Here is a 14,275-nt window from a genome sequence, read left to right as displayed (position 1 = left end):
GTGTTATGAGATTTATGACATCCTGTGACAGCATCTACTCAGCACTGGAGAAAGTTCTCAAAGATCTTGTGATTATGTGTTCACATTCATTTCCACTCTTAGACAGTGGGCCCTTTGTATAGAAGACAGAGTCTTGGGTCCCCTTTTCTTTCCGTTAATACCATTCACATACTAGAGACCAAAAGAATTTTTAATGCATTTATAAAATTGAAGATTGAACTGAACTATCTGGCCCAAATCACGTAAGGTGCCACAACACTGTAGTTAATTATTCTGACATGTGTTTCTTTTAGGTGTGTCTTGTGATGGAATATGCTGAAGGGGGCTCTTTATATAATGGTGAGTGTCATTAGACTTGTCTTTATCTAGTAGAATAAAATCATTGAAGAGATCTTAATATACACTGTTAGTTGCTTAATGTTCTTCACAGTTTACCCTCAGAATCCCAAAAGGAGGTAATTAAAAAAAAATCTGCTAAAGATTAGAAATGAAAAGATGAAATGCTACAGCATTGGTATATGAAATTTAGAAGTCTAAGTGGTACTTTTCATAATACTAAAAGCATTTAAGTAAGGTAAAATTTGCTTTTTAAACAGATTTTAAAATATCTTCATACTTTTAGTGTTTTTGTTTTTTGCCCTCTCTTAGCTTTGAGCCTCCTCATTTGAGAACTCTTTAACCATACTTCCATTTCATTCTGCATAGTTTGCTCTCTTTAGAAAAATAAAATTGTGAAAACTCCCTTCACAGAACGTTTTAACAATGAAGGACACTGTGTCATTTAGTTATTTTTATAGAACAGAGCTAACTTTTTCACTCTTGCAAAACACCAGTGTAGTAAATATATTGTTGCATTTATATAAAATAAATTGTTGCATTCTATTTTTTAAGTTAGTATTTTATTTAAATTTTTATTTATATTTACTGTGTTCATCATTGTTAATGGGTTGCTCTCATACTCCATTGTTTTATTTGATTGAACTATTTCTAGTTTTTAGCTATTGTAGAAAGCATAATTGTAAACATCTTGATTTACATTGTTTTATTTCCTTCTGTACTACTTCTCTATATTTCTGTTACAATAGTATGCTATCATATTGTTTATAATTTACATTATTTTGTGAAAGACAGTATCTATCAGTGGAAAAGTGGTAATATATATTGATTTTGCTAGATAGAGCATATATATAACCTTTACTAGAAGTACTATTAGATTTTAGGTATTTATGTGGTATGTATCCATTTGAAATTACTAGATATTTCTATCTTTATATTTAGAAAATAATTAAAAGCAGGACTGATGGGAACATATGTAGAAATAGACCTGGTCATGTGTTCCGACAGTGCTTGCATTCACCCTGTGTCTTTTGTTATATGCAATAAAGTTCTTTTTAGTTTGTGCCTTTCTTTTGCAGTGCTGCATGGTGCTGAACCATTGCCATATTACACTGCTGCCCACGCAATGAGTTGGTGTTTACAGTGTTCCCAAGGAGTGGCTTATCTTCACAGCATGCAACCCAAAGCTCTAATTCACAGGGACCTGAAACCACCAAAGTAAGTTCTAATAGTGCAGTGTCTCGCTCTCCTTCTCTCTCTCTCTCGCTCTCCATCCCTCCACCACACCACTCCCTCCCCCCCACCACTTTCTAATTCAAGCTAATTGTTGCACATGATTTTCTCTTTTCTCTTCCCTTTGGCTTGTTTGAGAGTGTTTATTTTTAACTCACCTTCATTATTTAGTTATTTAAGCTTGCATTTTAAAATGTTCTCTTTAGTAGGATTTTAATTTTAGTTGAATTTTTATTTTTAATAATTCTTGCTACGGATTTGCAAACTTCTAGAATTGGTAAGGCTATAAATTTATTTTGTGCCTGCTGTATATATCATTGCCCCTAGACAGTTCCATGAGATCAGAGATAAGTTTGTCTTGTTCCCTACTATATCCCTAACAGCTAGCACAATGTCCACACATAGTAGACATTTTACAAAAAATTACAGAGTGGTTATTATTTGCCCTTTTAGAGGAAGGCAAAAGAACGTTTCTGGCATCTGGGTGGAAATTGAAAATCTTCTGGATTTCTCCATATTGAGGATCCTAGGATCACAATTCCCTGAATAAGTATTTTAAATTTTTTTTTTTTCAACGTTTTTTATTTATTTTTGGGACAGAGAGAGACATAGCTTGAACGGGGGAGGGGCAGAGAGAGAGGGAGACACAGAATCGGAAACAGGCTCCAGGCTCCGAGCCGTCAGCCCAGAGCCTGACGCAGGGCTCGAACTCACGGACCGCGAGATCGTGACCTGGCTGAAGTCGGACGCTTAACCGACTGCGCCACCCAGGCGCCCCTGAATAAGTATTTTAAAGGGTGAAACTTTGGGTTTTTTTTTTTGTTTATATAGGTATTCAGTTAAAGAAAACATACAGGTATTGTCCCCTTTTCTCTCTGATTATTTTCTTCTTTATCCACTTGTGACAGAGTCTCCACATGCCATTCTCTCGTTCTCTACCCCCAGCCACCACATCAGCCTCATATAAGAGGTTTCCCCTAGGAAATCAGTTTCAAGTATTCCGTTCTCTTGATGCAGGTTTAAAGCATTAAAGTGCCCCTTCTGGGTACAACTTGTCACTCTCATGTCTAATCTGATACATTCTACATAGGTTTCAGCTCTTGGAATCACTTGTTCTCACTAGTGTACCTTATTTCTACTCCCAGGCTTAAACTGATTTCTCTTTCCCCAGGTCCCTGGTCAAATAATGTTTAAGACCCAGATTCATGACACCTTTATTTTTTTAACTTGACTCCAGAGGCTAGTACCTTAGCAACCTGTTTTGCCTAGTGAAGAAGAAATCACTTTTTTTTTTTCCTGTTTATGAAGATCAAGTCCTGTTTTTCCTCTCTTAATTAACATACAGCTGAATTATCAAAACAAACTCATGAGAATCATAGCTCTTATCCAACAACAAATTGACTATTGATTCAAAGGATCCGGGCAAGCATCAGGTACAAAGCATCTTTTTTCTGGAGAAGCCAGAAACCATCAGATGGAACTTCCAAAAATATCCCTTTTCTTCTATTAGGGCATGTTTTGGCTTTGGAATAACAAAACAATGTACATGAAAATACAAAAGGAAGTCCTTTCAGTTTTCCAATATCTTTTCTATTCCATAATTATACAACTTAAGTGACTGCCTTCATTCTCCATCTACCTATACCCCATAAATCCATAAATGTTAGGTTTATTTAGCCAACCTACTTAGACTGGATATGTCCTACTAAAATCATTTGTGTATAGGAACTCTTCCTTTTGTCTTAAATACCATCAGTATACTTACAAGAAGTCTGGCCTAAGTCATTCATTCCTCTTGGTCATCCTTCTGATTGTACTCATCCTATAGTATTGCAGATTGTCTTTGGGGCACTTAATGCACAAATTGGGCTTTAGAGTTAGAATTGATTTTTCAGAATGTAGTGGGGAGAAGAAAATTCTTTGGAATGGCTATGCTTACGTAAATAATTATATATACAAGTCCACATGCTCTATTATTATCACTGGAAAACAATTCTGTGGTCGAGAGGAGTTCCACAGAATGGGTGACTCAGTCGGTTAAGCTTCCAACTCGATTTCAGCTCACGTCATGATCTCATGGTTCGTGAGTTCAAGCCCCACATCAAACTGTGCACGGACAGTGTGGAACCTGCTTGAGATTCTCTCTCTCTCTCTCTCTCTCTCTCTCTCTCTCTCTCTCTCTCTCTCTGCCTGCCCCCCGCCTCAAAATAATTGAACTTAAAAAAAAAAAAGGCAACTGATGATTTGGTTAGGTGTTTTATAGAATATCGACTTGTGTTTGTACCCCTATTTTATTCTTCTTTTGCAGGTTAATTTGTGTAATACTTCAGAAATAAAAATGTGTTTTGGTCCCAGCTGTGTGAATGAATGTAAGCCTGCAAAGATCACTTAGGTTCATATTTCAGTGAACCTTGAATGTCATGCTCATGGCTGATGACCTATCAAAATCTTATGAGTAAAGGAGTACTAATTGTAATAATAATAATAATAATAATATAAAAGTCATTCAGAATAAACTACCTTGATATACCAATATGAAACAAGGAAACCAGTTAGAGTTCTTATCTTGGGTAAAGAGTAGAGCTGGAACAAGAACAGTAAAACAGGAAACTTTTTGTTGAAGGACATATAAAGATAAATTGCATTTAACATTCTTTCCACTTCAGTTAGCATAGAAGTATTTGTGACCTAATGCAGATGTATATAGTAGTTTATCTGGTTTATCCTAGTCATGCTGGACTGAAAAGAAACTCTCCAGTTAGAATTTTAGTATAAAATTATATACAAAGAATTTATAAAATTTATAATTTGAATGAATTCCATTTCTGCTTTCGAATATTACTACAATGTGATGGTACAGATTATCTTTATTTTCTGTTTGTCATGAAGAGGAAAACCTAAGTAAGAGCATGCTACTTGGTGATTGTACTTGGTTAATAAAGCACTTAGGAAAGGCAGAATCTTAAGTTCAGAAAATCTTTCTGGAAATCTTTCATTAGGTCATTTTAACTGTAATAGAGTTATGTTCCTCCTGTACACACGTTCTAAACATAAAGAAAATTTTTTAGAAGGACGTTAAAAGTAAGGACATTTAAGGAGTGCTTGGGTACCTCAGTTGCTTAAGCATCTGACTTCAGCTCAGTTCATGATCTCATGGTTTGTGGGTTCAAGCCCTACGTCAGGCTTTGTCCTGACAGCTCAGAGCCTGGAGCCTGCTTTGGTTTGTTTCTCCCTCTCTTTCTGCCCCTCCCCCTCCCCCACTCGCACTCTGTCTCTGTTTCTTAAAAATGAATAAACGTTAAAAAAAATTTTTTCTTAATAATGAGGACATTTAAAATAAAGATCATTTTTCCTTCTATATTGGTTTATTTTACCTTTTTTCTTTAATTAAAGTGTATGTTGTTATTTTCAAATAAATATGTTCATGATTGAAAACAAATTCAAAAAGCACAGAAAAATATAAAGCAATATTTTCCTGCTTCCTGTTTCTGCTCCTCAAAGGTAACCTCGGTCTTATTTCATTTTTTAAGCATGTATGGATTATGTTATATATAATGTTGCTTTTTTTCACTTACATGGACATCTTTTCATGTCAGTATATTCAGATATTTACCTCTTTATTTTTAATAAACAGAATTTCTTATTACTTTCTAAGCAAGTATTTGAAGATATTTCTGTTCATGTAAGCAATCTTAGACTTGGAAGACTTGATTTATAGAGCTGTTTTCAGAAAATACAATGCTACTGAATCACTTGACATTTTGAGATTCTGTATAGTTTTCAATGCCCAAAATTGGTGCTTCTCAAACTTTCCCACTGCCTAGAACAAAGTAATGATATAACTTCAGTGTTCTACTAGGGACAGAGCCCAATAAGCCTTCTTAAGGAATATTGCATGCAGATTTTGCATTCAACTTCATATATTGTGTAGTTTGTTTTCAAGTCAATCTTGGGATGTTAGAAATACTCACAGCTGTGTAAAAGTTAGTCCAGGGAGAAGTGCTAGCTTTGACCTGGGGCTCTGTGGGCTCCCTACCACTTACCTTGGCATACACTGACATACTTGCAAGGTTTCATACCCTAGTTTGAAAAACACATAAAGTGAAGCCTTTAAAGCTATGCATTTAAATCCTGACAACCTATGTGTGCTGATAGAAATTGTATACAAATGTGGCTTTGATTCTGATGCTCACATAGTAAGAATTTTGACCCTCCAGCAATGTGGCAAACCAGATCAACTGAAAAATCATCCTACAACAAACACCCAGAGATACTACATATTACAACAGACCTCTTTTTTTTTAATTTTTTTATGTTTATTTAGTTTTGAGAAAGAGAGAAACAGAGCATGAGTGGGGGAAAAGCAGAGAGAGAGAGGGAGACACAGAATCCGAAGCAGTCTCCAGGCTCCGAGCTGTCTGCACAGAGCCCTATGCAGGGCTTGAACCCACCAACCATGAGATCATGACCTGAGCCAAAGTCAGATGCTCAACCAGCTGAGCCACCCAGGAGCCCCAGCAACAAACATCTTTTTACATGCATAGGTGATCTCACAAGAAGATGAGGGAAATCATCAGGGCAAAAGATGGAGAGAACTGAATCCTGAAAGAACTAAACCAAGCCTGGAAGCCAGGGAGTCTACTGTGAGCTTTTTTCAGTATAAAAAATGTAGAGTCCCCAGTTTTAATGGCTCTTATGTAACTGGAGACAGGTCCTTTGTTCTGCAACAGGTAAAGTAGCAGACCTGAGACCTCTCTATAAAGTCAGTGTCTTTGGAGAGAACAACTTAAAAGTAGGCTAGGAAAAAAATCAGTTTTCTAACTAGGCAGAGCTTTTATTTCTTATTTCTTAACAGAGCTGTCTCCCTTCCTGCTGTCGTGAGTTTGAATTTGCCCTACTTGCACAATCAAGAAAAATCCCAGCAAGACAGGTTAAAACTGTTTTGGGGATTGGTAGTGTACCAGGGAGGGCATCTAATAGTAAGTGAAACTCCATTTTAAAGTCTTACTCTTTCAGTCCAGACTGTTAATTATTGCAGATTAAAACTGATCAAATCATAAAGCCACAATAAAGATTATGACACCTGTGGGGCGCCTGCTGGACTCGGTTGAGCGTCCGATTCTTGATTTCGGCTCAGGCCATGATCCCCAGGTTGTGGGGTTAAACCTTGTGTAGGGCTCCATGCTGAACTTGGAACCTGCTTAAGATTCTTTTTCTTCCTCTACCTCTGCTCCTCCTATGCTTATGCTCACGCGTGCTATGCCCTCTCTCTCTCTCTCTCTCTCTCTCTCTCTCAAAAAAAAAAAAAAAAAAAAAAATTACTGCACCCATAAGCATTCAGGTTACCATGAGTGAATGTCAGTAGAAATAACATAGAACATAATTAAGCCGTCAAATATTAAGACTCCAAATATTTGAAATTATCAATATGGAATATAAAATAAGTATGCTAATTTAAAAAAAGGAATTAAAATGTTCAAGGAGTAAAAACTATTCAAAATGACCAAAAGAACTAAACACAACATTTTGGAATAATTAAAAAATTTCAATAGATCTGGAATAGGTGACAAGAAAATCAGTAAGCTGTAAGATATCTGCGGTTACCCAGAATGCAACACAAATAGATGAGAAAAATGATAGGTTAAGGAACATAGGAAAAAGGAAAAGACTAACAACATAGAACTCCAGTGAAGAAAATAGGATGGGGAGATATTATAACTTCAGAGGTATTGGCCAAGAATTTTCTGGACAAAGTTATGAATTGTAAATAGGATAAATGAAAAGGAGTCTACCCTGTGACACACCTTAAGGAGGCTACAGAACAACAAAAACAAAGGGGAGATTTTTAAATCAGCTAATCAGAAAAGAGATTACCTACAAAGGATTGTCAGGTAGACTGAAGTATAGTTTCCAATACCATTAATGGAAGCTAGAAAACTAGAATCATAACTTCACAGAGCTGAGAAAAAATAGTTACCTACGCAGAATTGTGTACCTGCCCTAAATTATTTTTAAGGAGAAAGGTGCAAGTTAAAGACATTTTGATAGAAAACCTGAGAGAATTTACAATACATGGACCTTAATTGAAGGTATTTGGGAAAGAAAGAAAATGATTACGTAGACAAGTATAAGGTTCAAGAAGGAATGGTGAAACAAAATGAGTAAACATACATTAAGATAAATGTTGGCCATATAAAACAGAAATACCTTTTTGCGTGTAAGAAGGGGATTCAAAATAAAGAATTATTTCTACTTGTTTACAGATTAACCAACATGACTATAAGTCTTTTAGGTAAGGATATTAGAGAGTGTCTCACACATTTATTTTTAAATGTTTAATTAACTCTTTAATAACAAACTAATAAAAATTGTCTTTTTACACTTTCAGAATGCTTTATATATTTCAGTTCTTATAGGACTAACAAGTTACATTGGGATATAAGAAGCTTAAGACTCTGAGTATCAGGGTCTTTGGAATCTTAATAGCTGAGAATATTAGCTATTTTAACACCAGCTGCTGTAGCTCATACTGGGCTTATCACAGTCGAAATGTATTTTTTTGTGCATGTAAAATCCAAAACAGGTGTTCTTCTTTGGCAGATGGTCTTCCATGTAGTCATTCAAGGACCCAGTTAGGCTCCCTCCATCTTGTATTTCTGCTATCCTCCAGGACTTTGGGAACGTAGGCATTCAGCCAGCAGATAAAGAGAATGGAGATCATGTGAGAGATTTTTTGGGCCACACCTAGAAGTAACCCTCCCTCTACCCACATATCAGTGGCCACAACTCAGTCTTAGCTACATCTAGAAGTTCAGAAAAGTAGAGGAAATTGGGGGTGGCTTTTATGAGCAGTCGGCCAGTCCCGGTCACCCAAAGTATTTATTTACTGCTCTAACCACAGATTAGAACCGCTTACTGTTCTTTGCCAGTTAAACATCCCAAAGGCTCTTCCAGTCACCATCTAGTTCACCATCCAGGATCTCAGGATGACGTACTGTGCTCTCCAACTGGTCTGGGTGTGGTCCGTTTAATTCATTTGGAAAGCAATTAAAAGGACAAGTTTATCTGTCACCTCTTCACCTCTTTCTCCCAACTCACACAATACATAATGGCAGAAAGACAGGACAATCAGTAAAATTTCCACTGGGAAAAGAGAAGCATGGAGGCATATAGCAGTTACTGGTGTGTAGGAATGAAGTCCTGCATTGTCTGGTCCCTCTGCCCTGGATTTGTGAGCGTGGTCTTGATCAGACCTTGATTTTACCCTTGGAAAGGAACTCCCTTATCCATTGCTCATGACTCCCAACTTTCACCCTTATCTAGACTCCTTGTGCATTTTCATACCACGTCAGACGTGGGTTTTGGCATAGACTGTCCTCAGAAGCCCTACAGTTTATATAACCTACATCCTGCTTATGTAGATCTGGGGTCCTGAGGATTGTTAAGACTCAAAACAATCAAACTTTTAATTAGAAACTTGCTCCTTTGGCAATATTAATTTCTTCAAAAGTAGGTTTGTGATCTCTGGTTCCAGTCAGTTTCATGTGCCTATAACTATTACCAGAATTCTTTGTTAGGCAAAATCTTGAACCTGGTTTATTTGATTTCTGGCCACATTGCATTTTCTCAACTGAATAGTGGCACCCTGAAGCCATTAAATTTCGTGGGAAGTACTCTCTTTTAATGTGTTTTTTGCTGCAGTACTGAGTCTTCGTGGACCTTTGTCAGTCTTACTTCCTTCTGTTTGGAATCTAGAAGCAGTCAGCTTTTGTAGTCCTTTAGGACCACAAATTATCGTAGGAGACAGATTTTACCAAATGTTTTGCCATGTCATTACATGGATTTTTCCAGCCTCCAATTTTAGCTTTCTTGTGCCTACTACTAAGCTAATATCAAATACAGTATATTAGATTTTTGTTACACCACCACCCACTTCTGTACCATTTTCTTGTATTGGTTAGAGTGGCACTCTAACCAATAGGTAAGCTCTGAAATCTCATGGCTTTACAAAATATTTTTTTTCCTTCACTCGTATGAAGTTCAAAATGAGTGTTTCTGATTAGTGAGTTTTTCACATTGGTGGCTCAGAATCCCAGGCTTCTTCTGTCTTGTAATTCAAAATCCTCTGCATGCAGTGGCATACGAGGAAAGAAGGAGTAAATTTGTATGTGGGAGATTTTTATGGCCAGGCTTGAAAGTGAAGTACATAACTTCTACCCACAATCCATTGGCTAGAATGGACGAACAGCCCCATCTAACTGCTCAGAAATCTAAAAAATCTAATCTTTTTGCCCAGGAGGGAAAGGAAATAGGGTCAGTGAACAGTTAACCAGTCTGGATACATTAGGCTAAACTAAAGATTCATATCTGTTCGCCATAAGATTAATAACAAGTCTATAAACGTTTGGACCATGATCCATGGTAAGACATACTTCATAGTCTATCGTGTACATATTAATGTGTATAAAACTGAAACAACATACATGAAACGGTATTTAATCTGTGACACACTTTGGTATTTTCTATTCTATTTTTTAAAATGCTGTCATAGTCTACTGAATCAATTTTGTGACCTAGGTTTCCAGATCTTTGGGCTAGATTTTATGATCTATATTTTATGACTAGGTTTCTGCCTGCAGCTTGAAAAACACTGCAAAGGGTAGATTAAGTTTAGGGTGCAAGTGATTTATGAAGGTATTGAAATCCATCCACTTTCAGGACACCATAACATTGACCTAGAACTTTTTAAAACCCCATGTTTAATTTTGGCCCAGAGAGACATATAGTCAGGAAAGATTATGGAGATAGAGATGGAGACATCAAAATGTGGGTCTAGCAGTCTCCCTAAGAGAAGTAGGTTAAGGTCAGTTAATCTTTGCTAATATTCCTCTGAACTGTTAAGCTGTTAGGGTGACCAGGAAGCATTTGACAGAAGTTGAATAGTGACATTTTGCTTAACACTTTCTGTTTCCACAAATGTCTCTTTTTTTGTAGGAATCAAGTATTGGTCTAATAACCTTTGTTTTTGTTTTTTTGTAAACAGCTTGTTGCTGGTTGCAGGGGGGACAGTTTTAAAAATCTGTGACTTTGGTACAGCCTGTGACATTCAGACACACATGACCAATAACAAGGGCAGTGCTGCTTGGATGGCACCTGAAGTTTTTGAAGGTAAAATGACAAAAGCATGTTGTGATTGATAATCTTCCTTCTTACTCCGTGTACATCCAGTATGTGTTTATGGCTTTACCCTGTTTCCATGGTTTTACTCCTGCATAGTACATATCATAAAGTATACAGTTAACCCTTGAACAATGCAGACGGTTAATGGCACCACTGCCCCATGCAGTTGAAAATCCACGTGTAACTTTTGACTCCCCCAAACTTAACTACTGAAAGTCTACTGTTGACCAGAAGCCTTAGTAATAACAAACATTTGATTAACACATATTTTATATATGTATTATATACCGTACTCTTACAATAAAGTAAGCTGAGAAAAGAAAATGCTATTAAGATAATAAGGAAAACACACTTATGGTGTTAAACTGTATTTGTAAAAAAAAAAAAAATGTGTGTATAAATCCAGTATTCGTGGGTCAGCTGTACTAAAGTCTAAGGAGGTAGTAAACAAATACAGCCCTAGATCATAGTAAGATTTATATTGTCTAGCAACGTTCTGTGCAAATTCAAGTATATGTTCAATCCTCATTTTCATATTCTACCTATTGCAACTGTAAAAATCACCTATTTGTAACCCTAAAATCAGTATTCATGGTGCTTTCATGGTTATTTGTGGTCATGTATGGAGCAGGGAAAAATTGTGAGTCATCCAACACATGTTCCCGGCTAAGGAACGAGACAGCACACCACCTTCGTATTTCAGCTCTCATACTGTGTTGTTTTTATGATCTACATAGTACCACATTTTTTTCGTTCTTTATGTGCTTTTTGTTGGTGATTTTACTGTTTAAGATGGCCTCCAAGAGCAGCATTGAAGTGTTCTAGTGTTCCTAAGTATAACAAGACTGGTATGTCTTACAGAGAGAAAAATGCATGCTAGCTAATCTTTATTCAGGTATGATTTATAGTGCAGTTCCATGAGTTCAATATTAAGAATCCACAATATATATTAAATAAGGTGTTTTAAACAGAAACACACATAAAACAAGGTTATGCGTTTTTTTTGTTTTTTGTTTTTTTTTAATATATGAAATTTACTGTCAAATTAGTTTCCATACAACACCCAGTGCTCATCCCAAAAGATGCCCTCTTCAATGCCCATCACCTACCCTGTCCTCCCTCCCACCCCCCATCAACCCTCAGTTTGTTCTCAGTGGGCTCTCTCCCACTCTAACCTCTTTTTTTTTTCCCTTCCCCTCCCCCATGGGTTTCTGCTAAGTTTCTCAGGATCCACATAAGAGTGAAAACATATGGTATCTGTCTTTCTCTCTCTGAGTTATTTCACTTAGCATAACACTCTCCAGTTCCATCCATGTTGCTACAAAGGGCCATATTTCATTCTTTCTCATTGCCACATAGTACTCCATTGTGTATGTAAACCACAATTTCTTTATCCATTCATCAGTTGATGGACATTTAGGTTCATTCCATAATTTGGCTATTGTTGAGAATGCTGCTATAAACATTGGGGTACAAGTGCCCCTATGCATCAGTACTCCTGTATCCCTTGGGTAAATTCCTACCAGTGCTATTTCTGGGTCATAGGGTAGGTCTATTTTTAATTTTGTGAGGAACCTCCACACTGTTTTCCAGAGTGGCTGCACCAGTTTGCATTCCCACCAACAGTGCAAGAGGGTTCCCGTTTCTCCACATCCTCGCCAGCATCTATAGTCTCCTGATTTGTTCATTTTGGCCACTCTGACTGGCGTGAGGTGATATCTGAGTGTGGTTTTGATTTGTATTTCCCTGATGAGGAGCGACGTTGAACATCTTTTCATGTGCCTGTTGGCCATCCGGATGTCTTCTTCAGAGAAGTGTCTATTCATGTTTTCTGCCCATTTCTTCACTGGCTTATTTGTTTTTTGGGTGTGGAGTTTGGTGAGCTCTTTATAGATTTTGGATACTAGCCCTTTGTCCGATACGTCATTTGCAAATATCTTTTTCCATTCTGTTGGTTGTTTTCTTTGCTGTGCAGAAGCTTTTTATCTTCATGAGGTCCCAATAGTTCATTTTTGCTTTTAATTCCCTTGCCTTTGGGGATGTGTCAAGTAAGAAATTGCTGCGACTGAGGTCAGAGAGGTCTTTTCCTGCTTTCTCCTCTAGTGTTTTGATGGTTTCCTGTCTCACATTCAGGTCCTTTATCCATTTTTAGTTTATTTTTGTGAATGGTATAAGAAAGTGGTCTAGGGGCGCCTGGGTGGCGCAGTCGGTTAAGCGTCCGACTTCAGCCAGGTCACGATCTCGCGGTCCGTGAGTTCGAGCCCCGCGTCAGGCTCTGGGCTGATGGCTCGGAGCCTGGAGCCTGTTTCCAATTCTGTGTCTCCCTCTCTCTCTGCCCCTCCCCCGTTCATGCTCTGTCTCTGTCTGTCCCAAAAATAAATAAAAAACATTAAAAAAAAAAAATTTAAAAAAAAAAAAAAAAAAAAAAAAAAAAAAAAAAAAAAAAAAAAAAAAAAGAAAGTGGTCTAGTTCCATTCTTCTGCATGTTGCTGTCCAGTTCTCCCAGTGCCATTTGTTAAAGAGACCATCTTTTTTGCATTGGATATTCTTTCCTGCTTTGTCCAAGATTAGGTGGCCATACTTTTGTGGGTCTAGTTCTGGGGTTTCTATTCTATTCCATTGGTCTGTGTGTCTGTTTTTGTGCCAATACTATGCTGTCTTGATGATTACAGCTTTGTAGTAGAGGGTAAAGTCTGGGATTGTGATGCCTCCTGCTTTGGTCGTCTTCTTCAAAATTTCTTTGGCTATTTGGGGCCTTTTGTGGATCCATATGAATTTTAGGATTGCTTGTTCTAGCTTCGAGAAGAATGCTGGTGAAATTTTGATTGGGATTGCATTGGATGTGTAGATAGCTTTGGGTAGTATTGACATTTTAACAATATTTATTCTTCCAACCCATGAGCACGGAATGTTTTTCCATTTCTCTATGTCTTCTTCAATTTCCTTCATAAGCTTTCTATAGTTTTCAGCATATAGATCTTTTACATCTTTGGTTAGATTTATTCCTAGGTATTTTATGCATCTTGGTGCAATTGTGAATGGGATCAGTTTCTTTATCTTTCTGTTGCTTCATTATTAGTGTATAAGAATGCAACTGACTTCTGTACATTGATTTTGTATCCTGCAACTTTGCTGAATTCATGTATCCATTCTAGCAGACTTTTGGTGGAGTCTATCGGATTTTCCATGTATATACCATGTCATCTGCAAAAAGTGAAAGCTTGACTTCATCTTTGCCAATTTTGATGCCTTTGATTTCCTTTTGTTATCTGCTGATGCTAGCACTTCCAAAACTATGTTAAACAACAGTGGTCAGAGTGGACATCCCTGTCGTGTTCCTGATCTCAGGGAGAAAGCTCTCAGTTTTTCCCCATTGAGGATGATATTAGCTGTGGGCTCTTCATAAATGGCTTTTATGATGTTTAAGTATGTTCCTTCTATCCTGACTTTCTTGAGGGTTTTTATTAAGAAAGGATGCTGAATTTTGTCAAATGCTTTTTCTGCATCAGTTGAGAGGATCATATGG

General features: G+C 37.1%; 1 protein-coding gene across 10 annotated transcripts in view; it reads left to right on the top strand.

Annotated features, from left to right (window-relative positions):
- The window catches only part of MAP3K7 (mitogen-activated protein kinase kinase kinase 7), an 85,883-nt gene that overhangs the window by 20,155 nt on the left and 51,453 nt on the right, over positions 1-14,275 (top strand). For all 10 annotated transcript variants that reach the window (XR_009263127.1, XR_009263128.1, XR_009263122.1 and 7 more), the window contains exons 4-6: positions 294-339; positions 1,416-1,554; positions 10,613-10,737. Coding sequence is in view for 2 of the 10 variants with exons in the window: in XM_058734723.1 (XP_058590706.1) it covers positions 294-339; positions 1,416-1,554; positions 10,613-10,737 (310 nt within the window). In the remaining 8 variants the exon portion in view is untranslated. The remainder of the gene's footprint in view (positions 1-293; positions 340-1,415; positions 1,555-10,612; positions 10,738-14,275) is intronic.

Source organism: Neofelis nebulosa, chromosome 6 (genome assembly GCF_028018385.1).
Source record: "Neofelis nebulosa isolate mNeoNeb1 chromosome 6, mNeoNeb1.pri, whole genome shotgun sequence".
NCBI classification, from domain to species: Eukaryota; Metazoa; Chordata; class Mammalia; order Carnivora; family Felidae; genus Neofelis; species Neofelis nebulosa.
Note: the sequence above shows the minus strand (reverse complement) of the source record. Positions and strands in the feature narration are given on the sequence as shown.